At 39.3% G+C, this 19,860-nt stretch overlaps 1 protein-coding gene across 1 annotated transcript in view; it reads right to left on the bottom strand.

The window, feature by feature from the left end:
• The window catches only part of EFCAB5 (EF-hand calcium binding domain 5), a 94,462-nt gene that overhangs the window by 24,257 nt on the left and 50,345 nt on the right, over window positions 1–19,860 (bottom strand). Inside the window, exons 6-13 of the mRNA XM_068977428.1 lie at window positions 15,223–15,378; window positions 13,197–13,296; window positions 11,055–12,029; window positions 9,128–9,205; window positions 8,941–9,033; window positions 6,532–6,746; window positions 4,302–4,458; window positions 667–956 (exon numbers count right to left, since the gene is read on the bottom strand). Coding sequence (XP_068833529.1) covers window positions 667–956; window positions 4,302–4,458; window positions 6,532–6,746; window positions 8,941–9,033; window positions 9,128–9,205; window positions 11,055–12,029; window positions 13,197–13,296; window positions 15,223–15,378 — 2,064 coding nt within the window. The remainder of the gene's footprint in view (window positions 1–666; window positions 957–4,301; window positions 4,459–6,531; window positions 6,747–8,940; window positions 9,034–9,127; window positions 9,206–11,054; window positions 12,030–13,196; window positions 13,297–15,222; window positions 15,379–19,860) is intronic.

Genomic DNA, 19,860 nt, shown 5'->3' with positions numbered 1-19,860 from the left:
AGCTGTGGATGGTGGTTCATCCAGGTCATGTCTTTTAAGGGACAGGATTCTGCAATAGTCTCAGTTTATTTCTAGGCAGTGCTATGAACTATTGTGTCAAGTTGGATTCTACTTTATAATGACTTTACAATTTAAATAGTTCCTTTTATTTTTATTTTTAATTGGAGGGTAATTGCTTTACAATGTTGCATTGGTTTCTGCTGTACAACAATGTAAATCAGCCATAAGTATACACATACATCCCCTCTGTCTGAAGCCTCCCTCCCACCACCCCCCAAATAGTTCCTTCTAAAACTGACTCCCAAAACAGCATGCAAGGGAAATATAGCTTAAACTGCTTGAACATCTCTTTACTGTTTTTTTTTTTTTTAATGTCAGTTTATTGTCTGTTATAGGTTTCTTTGACTCTTGGCACAAATGAAATTAGGAATTCCCAGACATAATTCTGTTTCTTATACCTTTCCTCTCTGCTTCTACCTTGCCAATCTGCAATCATTCCAGTTGCATCTTTACTAGGTTTGGGGTCATTGTAAAACATTGGAATGAGTAAAATATCTATAGTAGAGATTTCTCAAGAGAATTTTGTGTGTTCCTCCTTTGCAACCATTGAACATCATCACTTGGGAGGAAATGTTTTTCTCTTATATGGCACTTTAGAGAGCACACCTGGGTGAGGGCTTTAAAGGTCTCCGTGTACACTGGCTCCAAGGACACACCACTTGTCTCTGCAGCACGCTGGATTTGGTGCAGCCACTTTTGTCTGGCACAATTCCTCAGACTCTCAACATGGCTCCTTTCTAAAGAGTTCATCAGAAACTCCACAAGGCTTTCCAGAACTTCTTCTTCATTGCCCCTGAGTTCAGAGACAACCAATTCTATGTATTTCTGAAACTGTTTGGAAGACAATCTCACTTCGTGCCCAGGGTGCAGCTTTGGAAATTGGACATGTAGTTTAGCTAAAAGACAGAAACATAAAACCAAAAACTAATCAAAAGTTCATTCACCTGTGGGGGAAATTTGCATTCTTAGAGCAAATCGAAGCCTCTAACAACTGATTCTCATGGAAAACCAGGTATATCAAAGGCATCTCCAATGGATGTCCAATGGAACATCTTACAGTGACTGCCTATGCTGAACTCAAGATGATTCCTATATCATCTATTTTTTAAGTCAATTTATTTATTTTTAATTGGAGGATAGTTGCTTTACAGTACTGTGTTGGTTTCTGCCATACAGCAACATGAATTAGCCATAGGTATACATATGTCACCACCCCTTTGAACCTCTCTCCCACCTCCACCCCATCACATCCCTCTGGGTTGTCACAGAGCAGTGGATCTGAGCTCCCTGAGTCATACAGCAAATTCCCACTGGCTATCTATTTTACATATGGTAATATATATTGTTTCATTTTAATTCTGCCTCTCAGCAGGTGAAACCTTATAACATCATCCTCAGGTCCCTTAAATTCTAGAATTCATCGTGTCCAACTCCTTTGTTTTACCCATGAGGACACCTGGCTCTATAGAAGTTCAGTAACTTGCTCACGGTCATGTGATCACTTCAGTTCAGTTTAGATCAGTTGCTCAGTCGTGTCCAACTCTTTGCGACCCCATGAAGCACAGCACGCCAGGCCTCCCTGTCTATCACCAACTCCCGGAGTTTATCCAAACCCATGTCCATTCCGTTGGTGATGCCATCCAACCATCTCATCCTCTGTCGTCCCCTTCTCCTCCTGCCCTCAATCTTTCCCAGCATCAGGGTCTTTTCACATAAGTCAGTTCTTCGCATCAGGTGGCCAAAGTATTGGAGCTTTGACTGATGTTTCAGCTTCAACATCAGTCCTTCCAATGAACACCCAGGACTGATCTCCTTTAGAGTGGACTGGTTGGATCTCCTTGCAGTCCAAGGGACTCTCAAGAGTCTTCTCCAACACCACAGTTCAAAAGCATCAATTCTTCGGTGCTCAGCTTTCTTTCAGAGAAAGCAATGGGATCCCACTCCAGTAGTCTTGCCTGGAAAATCCCATGGATGGAGGAGTCTGGTAGGCTACAGTCCATGGGGTCGTGAAGAGTCGGACATGACTGAGCAACTTCACTTTCACTTTTCACTTTCATGCATTGGAGAAGGAAATGGCAACCCACTCCAGTGTTCTTACCTAGAGAATCCCAGGGACGGAGGAGCCTGGTGGGCTGCCGTCTATGGGGTTGCACAGAGTCGGACACGACTGATGCGACTTAGCAGCAGCAGCAGCAGCTTTCTTTATAGTCCAATTCTCATATCCATTCATGACCACTGGAAAAACCATAGCCTTGACTAGACGGACCTTTGTTGGTAAAGTAATGTCTCTGCTTTTTAATATGCCGTCTAGGTTGGTCATAACTTTCCTTCCAAGGAGTAAGTGTCTTTTAATTTCATTGCTGCAATTACCCTCTGCAGTGATTTTGGAGCCCAGAAAAATAAAGTCAGCCACTGTTTACCCTGTTTCCCCACCTATCTGCCATGAAGTGATGGGACCAGATGCCCTGATCTTAGTTTCTGAATGTTGAGATTTACCAACATTTTCATTCTCCTCTTTCACTTTCATCAAGATGCCCTTTAGTTCTTCTTCACTTTCTGCCATGAGGGTGGTGTCATCTGAGGTTATTGATATTTCTCCTGGCAATCTTACTTAGTAAAATATAAAATATCAGAACCCAGCTCTCCTGGCCATCGTGTAATTAATTTTTTCTTTCATGGACCATGGTTTTGTGTTATGAGGATTTCCCATCTTGTAAGTGGAAACCACCTCATTAGACCCAATTAATGAAGAACACCTGACAGTTGATCAACTTAGGTAACTTTAAAGATCAACCAATACAATGACTTTTGAAAGGGCTGAAGAACTTTACTAACCCTTATCATTTTTTCTCTCACGCACCATATACTTTAAGAATTTGAAATCTGTTATGCCAAAGTCGTCAGATAAATCCTTAAACCCAGTGAAAAGCAAAATCATTTATCCTGGGATCTAAGCAAATGAAGGAGAGAACTTATTATATGAGAATTTTAGTAGCTTTTGATTGAGAAGAATTGATCAGAAGAGGAAAAATATAGAAGAAGAGAAAGTCATTAAGGAGAATACAAAGTTAAATAAATTTAGGGGAAACTTACAAGTCATTCAGACTTGAGAGGTGAATCAGACCTTGCAGAGGCAGAAAGATAAAATGAGAAGGGAAAGTAGGCAGGACTGTGAAGTGGGTTTGGATTGTTTTATGGGTATGTGTAGCTAGGTATACAGAAGGAATCTAACTATGTAGAGTTAAGATATTGGACAAAGCCCTCTACAACAGTTTAACTCTTGATTGCTCTGACATTTTCTACATTCCCATCAGCAATGCACAAGGGTTCAGATTTCTTCATATCCTTGCCAACACTGTTATTTTCCATTTAAAAAATTACAGTCAAACTATATAAGCAAAAAAGGCAAAAATAAATTAATGGGGGTATATCAAACTAAAAACCTTCCGCACAGCAAAAGTAACAACAAAATGAAAAGGCCACCTACAGTACGGGAGAAAATATTTGCAAATCATATATCTGATAAGGAGTTAATATCCAAAATATACAGCAAACTCATAGAACTCAATAGCAAGAAAAAAAATCGGACTGGAAAATGGGCAGAGGAACTGAATAGACACTTCTCCAAAGAAGACATGCAAATGACCAGAGGCGCATGAAAAGATGCTCAAACATTATTAATGAGTGTACCAACTTTCATTACAAGAGAAGTTCTAGGATTCTAATATACAGGGTGATGATTATAGTTAACAATACCACATTATATACTTGAAAGTTTCTAAGAGAGTAGATCTTAAAGGTTCTTACCACAAAAAAGAAATGGTAATTATGTGAGATGATGGAGGTATTAACCAAGCTGTGGTAATCATTTCACAATATAAGCGTATCAAATCAACACATCGTACAGCTTAAATTTACACAATGTTACATGTCAATGGTATCTCAATAAAACTGAAAAAAAAAAAAGATAGCCACACTAGTACATGTGAAGTGTGAAATACTATCTCATGGCTTTAGAACAACCAATATTTTAACTGTATATATATATATCATAATAATGAGGAAATGGCAACCCACTTCAGTGTTCTTGCCTGGAAAATTCTGTGGACAGAGAAGACTGGTGGGCTGAAGTCCACGGGGTCACAAAAAGTTGGACATGCCTGAGCACACATGCATATCATAATACTGGGAAACTCGAAGCCAAGTTGTTACCACAACTTAAGAAAATTCTTCATTTTTACCTTTCTTCATAGATTCTTTTTCCATTCCTTCCTTGTATGTATACAAGAGTTCATCAATTTCCTTCAGATCCAGAAACCCTGAGCCATCACTGTCCCACTTCTGAAAGAGGGCTTTTAGGAGAAGTTCCCGTCGGATTTGGGAAGCATTTTGTCTAGCCTAGGGCACACACAGGATAACAAAGCACAGAAGATATATCTGTTTATTATGCTAGCTGGCGAGCTTCCCTGGTGGCTCAGATGGTAAAGAATCTGCCTGCAATGCAGGAGACCAGGGTTCAATCCCTAGGCCAGGAAGCTCCCCTGGAGAAAGGAATGGCCACCCACTCCAGTATTCTTGCCTGGAGAAGTCCATGGACAGAGAAGCCTGGTGGACTACAAAGAGTCGGAGATGACTGAGCAACTAACACACACACACACGTACACACACACAGACACATATGCTAGCTGGCATCTTATGCTTATTCCCCACAAAGAGCAGCACTTTTTATAGAAACAGCTTTACTTTGGGACTAAGCAGGATACGAATAGTAAAATGAAACATTTAATTTTAATTCTCTTAATATCAGTTTTTATCTCTCAATAAACATTTTGTATGTTTCAGCTCTAAGCTAGAAAGCAGGCATTTTCTGCATTGAACTAAAACACATTCATTTAGGAAGGGGACTCACTCCTCGAGACTCGTTCCTCTCCATTCACTTACTAGTTGTTCAGCAATGTGATAAACACATTGGGTGATCTTCCTGGCTTCTTTTTTTCTCTACCATGCGGGATCTAAGTTACCTGACTCCCCAACCAGGGATCAAACCCATGCCTCCTGCATTGGGAACATGGAGTCTTAACCACTGAACTGCCAGGGAAGTCCCTGCCTGGCTTTTTTTTTTTAATTTATTTTATTTATCTGTTTATCTTTGGCTGTGCTGGGTCTTAGTTGCAGCATGTGGGATCTAGTTTTCCTGACCAGGGAGTGAACTTGGGCTCCCTGTATTGGGAGCTCAGAGTCTTAGCCACTGAAGCACCAGGGAAGTCCCTGCCTGGCTTCTTGATAAAATATGTTTTGTAATGAAGGGCGATGGATGATAGTGTTCAAACAACAAAAAATGACCGTGTTCAAAAATTTTCTTATATTTAACATTGGCCTGACATTAATTTTATTTACCATTTAGATTTTTTACTAGATTATGTTAACTAGATAGTAATTTATCTAATCAAGGTAGATTTTATTGATAAAAGAAAGTGAACACATACCATTTGGTTAAATGATAGGAACTTCAATTAAGGAGGAAAAAGGAATATCAACTCTAAATTAGATTGAGAAGACTCATAAGACTGATAAAGTTACTGAATATGCTTGATGAACCTAATTTATATATTTCATATAAGAGTACACAAATTGTTCCTATCAGCAAATGTGTTTGCATATTTCATCCAAGTAAGCAGTAATTTCTTAAGAAAGATGAAGCCCACTACCTTGGTGTACCCCAAAATATGTATTCAAGCCACAATCATACCATTATGTATGTGCCTTTGTAAATGTACTCACACATCAGACAGTGGACACATACACACACATCTTTGCACATGCAAATATCTGCTCCTTGGAATCTGCTCTTCAAGCTTTGGAGGAGCAAAAACACAGCTATATAGGAAACCATCTCCTGCCATCAGCAATCATGTTCTTATTAGAGGAATGAATTCTCTGGAGTGTGATCTTAGAACATTTGACAATAAAATGAAGTATTTAATTGCCATGCTAATTAAGTACCTAATTAGCATAAGCATTCACAACCATAATTAGTACTTAAGAAGAGCTAGTCTAGGAGGAACTGAGGTTGATAGATTTTTTAAATTTTAATTTTTAATTACAAGATAATTAATTTACAATACTGGGATGGTTTCTGCCATCCAGATGCAGGTGCTTAGTCGGTCAGTCTTGTCCGACTCTGTGACCTCATGGTAGCCCACCAGACTCCTCTGTCCATGGGGATTCTCCAGACAAGAATACTGGAGTGGGTTCCCATGCCCACCTCCAGGGGATCTTCCCAACCCAGGGAGCAAACCCAGGTCTCCCACATTGCAAGCAGATTCTTTACTGCCTGAGCCACCAGGGAAGCCCATACATCAACATGAATCAGTCATAAGTATACATACATCAACATGAATCAGTCATGGGTATACATATCTGTTTATAATAGTGACTTCACTTGTTTTATTGGTAAATAATATTACTCACCTTTTCTAAGCCACTCATTTTCTCTTCTTTTGTTTCAACAAAGCCCTTCTTAAAAAAGGAGATGAGGGCTTCACTGACACTCAAGGGGGAATCTTCACCAACAAATGTCTCCAGGAGCTGCACAAACTGGAGTAGATTGAAGGAAACTCCGTTGAAGGCACTCCTACCCTTTATTTCCTTGTAAGACTGAATGTTTCTGATAATTGAGTGGAGGTCTATCAAGCAAGAAACATACATCAAACAGTGACATGAACAATTTTATCAAAGTTCAGGGAAGATATATGAGTACATATTGTAATGAACATCTACTACCTTTTTTCCTACCAGGAGTCTATGCTGCCTTCATGAGGACAGCACCCCCTTTTTATTTTCAAAATATCCTTTATAAAGTTTGGGTTTTAGTTGTTGTTCTCATTTTCTCTCTCTCTCTTTTTTTGCATGTGGGATCTTAGTTCTCTGACCAGAGATTGAACCCATGCCCCCTGTATCGGCAGCACAGAGTCTTAACCACTGGACCACCAGGGAAGTCCCTAAACGTATCTTTTATTTATTTATTGGTCTTCATCCTTTTTTCCACACCTGGTGGCATGTGGGATCTTAGTTCTCCGAAGAGGGATCGAACCCATGCCCCTTGCATTGGCAGTGTGGAGTCTTAACCACTGGACTGCCAGGGAAGTCCCCCTCCTTTTTTTTTTTTAAATTTGAGAAAACATCTCTCCCTGATTGTCAGTTTTGATGTATCAGGTAGCACTGAGCCTCACCCACCCTTGCTTCAGGATGGCCGTGTGATATAGGTCCGGCTAGTGATTCACATATGACAGCAATGGGATCCACTATAGGCCAATGAGAATTAGCCCCAGGACTTTTGGGGCAACTACTGGGGCAGAATCACTGGTCTTGTACTCTGACTCCTGAACTAGTAGGAAGTAGGCTTAGAGATGCTCTCATGGAAATCTTTGCCACAATACAGAGAAAATCACCTAAAACTGAAAGTTACACAGAGAAGAACAGGGCTGAGAGGCAAAGAGATAGTGTCCTGCTGCTATTATTGAGCCCTTGGGTTCAGTTGTGCCTGAAGCCAGCTGCAGTCTGGACTCGCTAGTTAAATAAGTCTGTAAATACCACCACTATAACCTCTCCCTCAGGAGGCTTGACTCATATATTTATTTTGAAGCTTGATGTTATAACATGAAGTATATTTCATAGAAGAGCCTGGTGATTTATGATTGATTTATTAACTAATTCAATCATTCATGCACTGATGCCTTCCATATGAGATCTGATGTAACTTAAAAAGAATCAGCCATGCAATTGTCAAAATGGTAGAGCAAAACTGAAATAAATAAGTAAGATCAGGAGAAGAGGAACATGAAGTAGCAGGCAAAAAGAGCTTAATCAATGCTATACAATTTCACCAAATATTTGGAGGATATAAAGTTTGCTATTTGATCCATTCTTAAATGAGAAAAGAAACTGCAGACAGAAGGAAATTTTTTGATCTTATAAGTTCTACTACTTGTTGGTGAAAGGTAAAATGATAAAATAGCATTGCAGTAAAATACGAATACTTGTTGGGATAATTGTTAAATACATGGTTTACTGAGAGCTAAAAGCTATTCTTTGCTCTCTCTGTTGAGTAGATCTTTCTTTGTAAGTCTTCAAAAACAAGACAGAGCCTCACCTGCCTCACATAGTTAGATGTAGAACTACAAGGGAGAGGAATTGCTGGAATGATTTCAATTGTTCTAATATCTAATTCCCTTTGTACACCTGGATCATAGTTTTAGAGTGGTTTCAGGGCCACATAACCATAAAAAAAAAGTTGTATACAGTTGGCCCTTTGTAGCTGCAGGTTCTGCATCTGTGGGTTCAACTGTGGATCAAAAATATTCAGGAAAAAAAAATCCAGAAAGTTCCAGAAAGCAAAACTTGAATTTGCCACACATGGGCAACTATTTACATAGCATTCACGTTGCATTTTCAACTATTTACAAAGCATTTACATTGTCCTAGGTACTATAAGTGATCTAGATTTAAAGTATATGGGAGTTATATGCAAATACTCGTCCATTTTATATAAGGGGTTTGAGCATTTTGAATGTTGGTATTCGTGGTGGGGGGAAATTTTGGGTGGGTAATAGTCATGGGACAATCCCCTGCAGACACTAATGGACACCTGTACTAACACGTATGCTCTAAAGAGCATTACAATAGCACTACATGTACACTACCACCTGGAACAGTCATCTTGAATATGTTTTGGTCCATTGGCTCAAGGACAAAACGGTGCAAGTGTCACCCGGCCATTGTGCCTTGGCTAAGTCTAGTCCTTACCATTGGGAACCACAGCAAATTAAAGGTTATCAAATTAGAGTGCCATCTGTTCTTCCTGGCTTTGTTAACATGTACCTGCGAACCTTGAGTTATCATAGATTAAATTTGCCTGTTCCTCGTCTTCATGTTTGGCATACTTCATGTTCCAGTTACAAGTCAGAAGTTCACCTATAAGATACATATGCCATAATATAGTCAACTTCACTTTCACAATGTGTTTGCTCTGGAGTATGCATGAAAGGAGAATTAAAGGAGGAGTCACCTGTCCATGATTTTCCTTCTATTTTTTGGGACTTGGGTTCGCAGGATTTGTCTTTCTGAACTTCCTTTTTAGCAGGTTCTAAAAGGTATAAAAGAAAATCATGCATACAGAACACAAAAACTTTATTTTGGGTCCTTGTATATGTTATATCATAATGGTATCATTTAATAACTTAATCGCAAAGATATCACTTAATAGCTTTAGTTTTTGAGAGCAACTCTGTGACAAAGGCTATGTATTGTACCCAAATTTGGCCATGCAAAATGAGGGCTATATTTCCCAGCCTCCCAGACAGCAGGTGTCACTATGTGCCTGAATTCTGATGAATGAACAAGATAGAAAGGAAAGGAAATGATGTAATGTCTATCCTTTTTCCTTTCTCCTCGCCTACTGGTCAGGATGCAGACATGGTGGTTAGCTATCTTGGAGTGTGTGGCTGGAGGAGACACAAGGCAGAAAGAGCTTGAGCCACTGTTGATTTCTTGGGGCTCATCAATCAAATAAGTTTTGACTTTTATATGAGAAACAAAGAAACTCCTGCCTTGTTTAGACATTGTTATTTTGTTTTGGTTTTGTTTGTTTTTTTAGACACTGTTATCTTGGATCACTGTTACAGAGAGTCAAAATTAATAGTAACTTCACTAATTTTTTAGGCTGTATTCCCACTATGTAAGGAGAACCATAAATTAGTAGCCCTGTTCTGGAAAGAAATAAATATAATACTGAAAAAATGAAAGATTTCAAATTAGTTAATGATAGTGTAAAATCCTTAACACAGGTTGCCCATCTCTTATGGGTTTTAACTAAGAACTTTCTTCGGGACTGTAGAACTTTAGAATTTTTTTTTTTAATGCTTAGATAGCATATTAAAAAGAAGAGAGCATTATTTTGCCAACAAAGGTCCGTAAAGTTAAAGCTATGATTTTTCCAGTAGTCATGCATGGTTATGAGAAGAGTTGGACCATAAAGAAGGCTAAGCACTAAAGAATTAATGTTTTTGAACTGTCTTGTTAAAAAAGACTCTTGAGAGTCCCTTGGACTGCAAGGAGATCAAGCTAGTCAATCCTAAACAAAATCAATCCTGAATATTCATTGGAAGCAAGGATGCTGAAGCTCCAATATTCTGGCCACCTGATGCGAGGAGCTGACTCATTAGAAAAGACCCTGATGCTGAGAAAGATTGAAGGCAAGAGGAGAAGGGGACGACAGAGAATGAGATGGTTGGATGGCATCACCAATTCAATGCACATGAGTTTGAGCAAGCTCTGGGAGATGGTGAAGGACAGGGAAGCCTGGCATGCTGCAGTCCATAGGGTCTTAAAGAGTCGGACACAACTGAGCGACTGAACAGCAACAACAACTGAGGCCTTAAGTGACATGGAGATTGGCTCTCGAAAAGATTATAATTCTTCAACTAAAAGGGCATAAATTTGCATAGGCAATTCCCAACAAAAGTCTTCTGCAGAATAAATATTTGAAATCCAGGGTGTTTTCTGTCTTAAATATGACCTTCAGAAACTCTTCTAGAACATCTCATATGCAACTTAAAAAAGTGAGATACTTTAAAAATTTGAAATAAAAGAAAAAAGTGATTTCTAATATCAGATACTCCATTTAAAATAAAACAGCTTCTGTGCCTTTTCAGAAGTCCAGAGAAAATTTCTACAAGTAATACTACCAGATTTCTTCCTTACAAATGGGCTTCTAGTGTAGAGGGATTTCTAGGTAAATCGACAGTAGAGACTTTCTAGTTTGCATGTAATTGATTGCTCAAAGTGTAGACTCATGTTGAATAGCAAAATATGTCTGAAGTTTGCATGACCGTATATGTCACGAAAAGGTCCTAACCGAAATGAAGATTTTTCTGCAGATTTTAAAAACCACTCTAGAAAAAAAGGAGCTGATGTAGGAAAGTGATATTACCTACCTGAAAGATGATCTTTTGGGCTTGATACTCCAATTTTCTCTTGCAGTTCAGGACTTATGAAGAGTAGCTCTTCATATGGTTGTACTTGAGTCCTTTCTTCCTGTGGAGGGATTTCAGTGTGCTCAAAGGAAATAGATTCCCTAGATGTTTTACTTTCTCCTATGATACTACCTTTTCTCGACCGGGAAGTTAAGTCTGTGTCCTGTTGTTCTTCCCGAATTGTTTTTCTGGGTGACTGTGGCTCTGCAGTTGACCCTCTGTGTGGTCCTTGATCTGACTGTGATTCTCTGTGTGCTTCCTGTCCTGCCATTGTCTCTCTGGGTTGTCCTTGATCTGATTGTGACTCTCTCCCTGCTTCCTGTTCTGCAGTTGATTCTCTGGGTTGTTCAAGATCTGATTGTGACTCTCTGCGTGATCCCTGTTCCTCAGTTGACTTTCCATGTGATCCTTGTCCTGTTGTTGACCCTTCATGTTGTCCTTCTGTTGTAACTGATTCTTCAGAGAGTCCTTGTTTTGCTGTTGATTTGATGTGGGTTCCTTGTGGCACTCCTTGTTCTGTTATTGGCTCATGATGTGGTCTTCGTTCTGTTATTAACTCTCTACTTGATCTTTGTTCTCGAGTTGACCCTGTGTAGGTTCCTTCTTTTGATACTGATTCTTTGCTCAGTTCTTGTTCTCCAGTTGACTCTTCAGGTTGTTCTTGTTCTCTGGTTGAAATTCCATTTGGCCCTTGTTCCACAGTTGCCCCTCTCTGCTGTTCTGGTGGGCTTTGTGGTAGTGTTGATTCTCTATAGTGTTCATGTTGATCTTCTGGGCTTGCTAATAATTTACTTTGGGTTTTGCTAAAATGTTTTTCAGAAGGTAATGTATTCATCTCTAAGAGAACATTGTCAAAGTCTTCATAAATGTGTTTCTGATTATCCATGTCTCCCCAGAACTCAGGTAAGTCTATCTCTCCAAATTCAACAAATGGCCCTAACACAGAAAACAAAACATTTACCTAAACAATTGATCTTATAATGTAGAATCAGAGGTAGTAAATTAATGCAAAAAAAGCAGTAGGCACAGTAATGGGGCCCACAAAACTACTGCTTTAAATGAATATCAATTACATTTCCCAGCAACCCAATAAAAAACAAAAAGGTATCTAAAGGAACATAAAAGATGCTCACTACTGGAAATTGGAAATAATCCCTTCCTAAAATGTATGGAAATGAACATGATTTCTTCTTTTGATGCTTGAAGAGTAGCTTAGACTTTCAAGGCAAATAGAATTTATCCTCTCCTCTTAGTCCTCCACAATAAGCATAGCATAGGGCTGAGGAAAGAGCAAATGTCTTCTACCTCAAACCCTGCCATTTTTGACAACACAGGAGGGTATTATGCTAAGTCAAATAAGGTGGCCAGAGAAAGACAAATAACATATGATCTAACTTACATTTTTAAAACAAAAAAATAAAACAAGACAAAAATTGACTCATAGATACAGAGAACAAATGGGTAGTTGCCAGAAGGAAGGGGGTTTGAGGTATGCATGAAACAGTTGAAGGGAATTAAGACATGCAAACCTCTAGTTATATAATAAATAAGTCATATTACTAAATAATAAATAATATACAGCATAAGGAATATGGTCAATCATAATAACTTTGTAGGGGGACAGAATGCTACCAGATTCATCATGGTGATTATTTCCTATCATATAAAAATGCCAAATCATTGTGTACATTTGAAACTAACATAATATTGTACATCAATTTTATTTCAATCAAAAAATGCTTGGTAGAAAAAAACAATTTTCTTAGAAATCTTAGAATTCTAATTGCACATTAAAACTGGAATTACCATTACTAACTTAATTTCCAAAACATTCAGGTTGTCACTAAAGCATCCCTTCACTGGAATTCTAGCTCAGTTCTGACTTAACAACTTTTAGTATTGCACAGTAGTAAAAAACACATCTAGTTCAACTAGATGCTAATGGTAATTACCATTGTAGGGCATGAACAACTAGATATAGCCATCATGATCTAAGGGAGGTGGTATATGGAGGGATTCCATGGTAATAGAATGATGTTGTTTTATCACATCCATGTACTGCTTCACTCCAGATTGAGCATACTCCCTCTGGGTGGCACTTACATTGTCTTGGGTTTCGGAGTATACCTTTGAGCACTTTTGAACTTCGGTCATAGAATGTTTCCAGCAAGGCCAATGTCCTCTGACGATCCAAAAACCCTACCTAAGCAGAAAGTTGGCAATCAGCTGTTACATGAGATTTGAAACTTTTATGTGATGGAATATTGAAACTCGTAACTATACTTTTTATACCCAAATTTCTGCACCTTCTTAGCTCCAGGTCATACTTATCTTAAAACACTGTCAATAGTGTGTTTCACACACTATTGTGTCATATAATCAATAATATGTCATATTTCACTTTCACTACTAGGAGGTTACATTCAGATCTTCAGACAATCCAGAACAAATATTTAGGTCATTAGGGTATGCATTTACAGCTTTGTTCCCAACTTCATATAGTATCCTCTTTTTCTTCTTTCATCCTACTTTTAAAAATCTAAGCTTCCTTATAAGGACTGATGCTGAAGCTGAAGCTCCAGTACTCTGACCACCTGATGCGAAGAGCTGACTCATTAGAAAAGACCCTGATGCTGGGAAAGATGGAAGGCAGGAGGAAAAGTGGATGACAGAGGACAAGATGGTTGGATGGCATCACTGACTCAATGGACATGAGTTTAAGCAAGCTCCAGGAGATGGTGAAGGACAGGGAAGCCTTGCGGGCTGCAGTCCATGGGGTCACAAAGAGTCAGACATGACTAAGTGACTGAATAACATAAGCTTTGTAAAATCTTTTCAGGAATATGGGGATACAAACAAATAAGCATAATGTTCATAAACAAATATATTTCAGTAAAGTTGGAATCTATTTTTGGAAATTCATTTGGTGTCCTGGCACAATAGTGCATTCCTAAATTCCCTGATGGCTCAGTTGGTAAAGAATCTGCCTACAAGGCAGGAGACCCCAGTTCAGTTCCTAAGTCAGGAAAATCCCCTGGAGAAGGGATAGGCTACCCACACCAATACTCTTGGGCTTCCCTTGTGGCTCAGCTGGTAAAGAATGCACCTGCAATGTAGGAGACCTGGATTCAATCCCTGAGTTGGGAAGATTCCCTGGAGAAGGAAAAGGCTACTCACCCCAGTATTCTGGCCTGGAGAATTCCATGGACTACAGTCCATGGGGTCACAAAGAGTCAGACATGACTGAGTGACTTTCACTTTCAAATCTTATTCCTAGAAATACTTTTTGATATAAACCTTTCTTGTTTTTAAGAAGCAGAATAAAATGTGGTAGGCTTTCTATTCCCCAAAGAGAAAAGCAGCTCTAGGAAGACACTAGCATAGACAATCCTAAGCAAAAAAAAAAAAAATCCTAAGCAACCCACTCTTAAAAATGGGAAAGAAACTTAGAGACAAGTTATAAATCATATGAAGTGCCACTCAAGATGTAGTCTGCAAGCTGGTACCAGTCTGTGTGTGATAAGAAAGGTAGGAATTGAGAATAGCATCTAGAAAATGCTATAGCAACTTGAGAAAGTAACTGATAATAAATCAGATTTGAATCTGGTAGTAACACAATGTGGACTGTATTTTTTTTTTAATCAGTAGCTATTTATTAAAGTTGAAAAGAAGGGACTTCCCTGATTGCCCAGTGGTTAGGACTTTGCCTTCCAATGCAGGGGGTGCAGGTTTGATCCCTGGTTGGGGAACTAAAGATCTCACATGTCTTGCAGCCAAAAAGCAAAACATAAAACAGAAGCCATGTTGCAATAAATTCAATAAAGACTTACAAAAAAATGGTTCACATCAAAAAAATCTTTTTAAAAAAAGTCAAAGGGAAAACCAAGAGAAATTGTAGGAACTGGTAAAACAAAAAAAATTAAACATAAATCAGTAATTTACTTCCCTGTGTTTGTTAATAGCTCTTAGATTAGAATATGTTTGGATTGTATTTTTATTTCCTTTTTCCCTGTTAGTAATCCATTTTCATTATCAGTCTACATATTAAAAATATCAACATCAACAACCTAAAGACTGGTCCTTCACAACAGATAGTGTGAGAAGCACTACTTTAAGAGGCTTCTCCTACCTTCCCACGGTCACAATGCAGGAAGAGCTCAGCAAACATCTGTCTCCGCATGTCAGTTTTTATGACCTCCCTGAATTCATCCGCACAATGGCAAAGGTGCTTAAGGAGCTTCTCAAATGTTTCACTTTTAAAGCCTGCAATGTGGAAAGAGATGAGCTGTGGAGAAAAAGAGGATAAGTGATTGATTAAAAACCATGTTCTTCACTTGGATTTTTTCCCCCAAGGATTCCATTGATGTGCGTGCAATTATTGGCTGCAATTTTTTCCATATCATCTGCTGTCACTTAGATAAAGCGTTTTCAACTTAATGCTGTTCTTTGGCTGTGTTGCAGAGAGAGGGGATGAATACAGTCCCCAACACCATAGAGCAGTTACATACACCATAGACCGGTACACACAGTTGGAACAATTTCCCTCTAGGTCACATCAGTCTTATATGGGAGCAGCTGTTAACCTCACGGTATGAAACAGCAGCAGTCATAAAATGTGGCCAGTAAATGAATAGTTCTTCAAATGGAATGCAGTTTTTCTTTTGATGTGGGGGATATAAGAGCATGTGTTTTCGTTTTCCAAGGCTGGCTACATTTAATTACTGGCGTGCAAGGGACGGGGACGGCTTCCCAGGTGGCTCGGAGGTAAAGAATCCACCTGTCAATGCAGAAGATGAAGGAGACATGGGTTCAATCCCTGGGCTGGGAAGATCCCCCAGAGGAGGGCATGGCAACCCACTCTGGCATTCTTGCCTGGAAAATCTCATGGACATAGGACTGGTGGGGTACAGTCCATGGGGTCGCAAAGAATCAAGCACAACTTAGAAACTAAATGATGATAACAAATCCTTTGTCTATGATTTGTTTTTTCCTTTGCTCTTAGGTTATACCTCTTGAGGCCTGGTGAATATAATCCCAGACGAGAGATTTTTCGCTTAGAAGGTAAATGCATCTGGGGTCTTCCCTGGTAGTCCAGTGGCTAAGACTCCAAGTTCCCAATGCAGGGAGCCTGGGTTCAGTCTGTGATCAAGGAAACAGATCCCACAGGCAGCAAATAAGAGCTCACATGCCGCAGCTAAAGATCCTGTGTGCTACAACCAAGACCCAGAGCAGTCAAACAAATAACTATTTATTAATAAAAAGAAGGTAAAAGCTTCTGTATTTTTTGGTGGGTTTTGACATCAGGCTTGTATATCCTTTTTCACTCTCACCTTTTACACTCCCACAACTAATTTATGAGTGGTCGTTTCTCCTCAGCCTCAACATCAATGTGTATTACTTTACAGATTTCTGATAATTTGATAGATCAGGAGCATTACAATCTTGTTCTATCCGTGACTATAAGTATCTCAGTGAGTTTCTCAGTGGGATCCTCTTTAAGTGTTAACCCACTTCTTTCTCTGCCCCAAGCAAAGAGGTAGCCAAATTTGTACAGAATGACCCTGCTTCCATAGCTAGATTTCCACATTTCATTTCCTCTTTAATATCATCTAGGCAAAGTTAGGATGGATTATGTAAGAAATATGACTTGAATCCATATTAGTGAACCATAAACCATCCTTCAACTGGCTTTGAGATCAAAAGAGGAAAACTTAAAGCAGAGCAAAGGAGCTTTTCTAAATATTTCATTTCCTTAACAGCTTCTTGATGGGTTAATGAGCACAATTAAGTTCTCATTGGTTGCCTTGGGAAGCAGAGTAGTGTACAGGTTAAGACTTCACATTTTGTCTGGGTTCAAAGCTCAGTTCCTATATTTACTGGCTGAGTAACCTAGGATGAGGGAAGATACCCTAGAGAAGGAAATGGCAACCCATTCTAGTATTCTTGCCTAGAAAATCCCATGGACAGAGGAGACTGGTAGGCTACAGTCCATGGGGTCGCAAAAGAGTCCGACACGACTTAGTGACTAAACAACAACCATCACCTTGAAGGAGTCACTGGACTTTACAGTTCCCTAATTTGTTCCTTAATAGCTACCATAGGAGCTGTTTCACTGGGTCATGGAGAGGCTCCTTTATATAAATGAAGCATAGGTATTTCATGCATTAAGTTCCCTGAAGTCTCGTTTCATTTTGAACTAGGTAAAGAAATTGATGGAGAAGGTTTTCTTTATAAAATAAAAGTCCTCTCAGCTGACATTCACATTTTAAAAAGAAAAATCCAATGAGATCAGTGGTTCTCAAAGTGTGGTCCCTTGAGAACTTATTAGAATTGAAAATTTGGGGGCCCTACTCCAAACCTACTGAATCAGAAACTCTGGGGTGAGACCTAAAATCTATGTTTTTAGAAGTTTTCTCAGTGATTCTTTTGCTCAAACTCACTGAAGTTTGAACTAGATGGTCTGGGGAAACTGGTTCTAATTATACCAGTATTCTAAGATCCTATTGTTCAGTCCTCAGTCAATTTTTCTTGAATAGTAGACACTTTTCTAAATTATTGGTAAGGTAGAATTACTGAATAATTGATATTTTCTGGCAATATTGTGGCTCTCTCTTCTAAAGCTGAAATAAAAATTACTGATTCATGAAAATATTCCTCTTGCTGGGACTTTGCTGGTGGTCCATGGGGGGATACAGGTTTGATCCCTGGTCAGGGACTAAGATCCATCATGCTGCTGCTGCTGCTGAGTCACTTCAGTCGTGTCCGACGCTGTATGACCCCATAGACAGCAGCCCACTAGGCTTGCCCGTCCCTGGGATTCTCCAGGCAAGAACACTGGAGTGGGTTGCCATTTCCTTCTCCAATGCATGAAAGTGAAAAGTGAAAGTAAAGTCGCTCAGTCGTGTCCGACTCTAGCGACCCCATGGACTGCAGCCTACCAGGCTCCTCCGTCCATGGGATTTTCCAGGCAAAAGTACTGGAGTGGGGTGCCATTGCCTTCTCCATCCATCATGCTATGCATGGCCAAAAATAGAGAGAAAAAAAAAAGATTCATCTTGTTTTGGATTAAGCTTTTGGGAACTGACCTCAAAGCCATATGCGTTTTCTGGCTGTGGGAATGCTATCAAGTCAAGAATTAGTTTAACTGTTCCTCCAAGACACATTTAAACATTCTAGATTTATAGCCTATGGGTTTTCTGAATGAGCATGTTCTGTAAGCCTGGGCTATATGACATGAAAGACTACCAGAGGCCAACTGAACTACATACCAAATTCCAAATAGAACAATTACAGCATTCTGCCAGGGTCTCTTGTAAAAACAAAAAAGTGAAAACATATCGTAGCCTCTGTGTTTTTACATCCTCCCAAGGAATGAATCAATTAATATCCATAAATCCTTACATAATTGCTTAGATGAACTTAAGAATATGATTAACTACTAATACCCTTTGTTTAATCACTTTGTGAGCTGTCAGACATTTGACCTGTGCTCAGTCACGTTATCTGCATGTACTGGATCCCAACATAATGAATTCTAGGCTTTTCATTTCTGACAGGAAAATCACAACGTTGAGGATGAGGTAAATGTCACGTTTGGGAGGAGTCTGGTAGGCTGTGGTCCATGGAGTCACCAAGAGTCGGACACAATTGAGTGACTTCACTTTCACTTTTCACTTTCATGCCTTGGAGAAGGAAATGGGAACTCACTCCAGTGTTCTTGCCTGGAGAATCCCAGGGACGGCGGAGCCTGGTGGGCTGCCGTCTCTGGGGTCGCACAAAGTCGGACACAACTGAAGCGACTTAGCAGCAGCAGCAGCAGTTATCGTTACATTCTACAGCCTTGGGATTCACACATTTAATTATAGACATACAGGGGAGTTCATGAAGTGGGTGACCTGAGAGCAACAGTAAGAAACTGTGTTTGGAAACTATGTTAGGTATTAACTTCCAAACTGTATTTGTAAGCTTTGGTAGTAAATAACACTTCAGAAATGTCTGCAAACAAGAACCAGAGAATATTGAAATACACAGTATATATGCTGTCTATCATTGAAGAAGTGGTGGGTTCATACAGCATGTGGAATCTAGAAAAATGGTACTGATGAACCTATTTGCATAGCAGAAACAGAGACTCAGACATAGAGAACAAGTGTAGGGATACCCAGCGGAGGAGGAGGGTGGGATGAACTGGGAGACTGGGATTGACACGTGTACACTGCTATGAATGCAATAAATCACTAGTGAGAGCCTGCTCTATAGCATGGGCAGCTCTATTTGATGCTCCCTGGTGACCTAGATGAGAGGGACATCCAGGAGGGAGGGGACATGTGTATATATATGGCTGATTCACTTTGCTGTATGGCAGAAACTAGCACAGTGCTGTGAAATAACTTTATACTCCAATAAATTAAAAAAAAAACACGACTGTTCCTTTTAAAATTTGTATAGGGAGCAAAATACCTACTTGAACAACTCACTGTAAAAATGATGCAAATGTTAACTTTTGCCTCCTAGGAAGAGTTGTCTCATGGAGCCAGAGTGCTCTGAGAATTTAAAATGAACTTGACACTCTCCCAAAATATATTTCTTATGAGTCTAAATATTCTATTTATAATCAAAACAATCTCAAATAAACTAGCACATTTTACATTTAAAATTGTTCCTGTCAATGTACACACTGCTATATTTAAAATGGGTAACCCAACAAGGACCTACTGTATGCCACAGGGAACTCTGTTCAATATTATGTATATGTAGCAACGTAAAT

This window comes from Capricornis sumatraensis, chromosome 8 (genome assembly GCF_032405125.1).
Source record: "Capricornis sumatraensis isolate serow.1 chromosome 8, serow.2, whole genome shotgun sequence".
NCBI lineage: Eukaryota > Metazoa > Chordata > Mammalia > Artiodactyla > Bovidae > Capricornis > Capricornis sumatraensis.
This window is presented reverse-complemented; position numbering and strand designations above follow the sequence as displayed.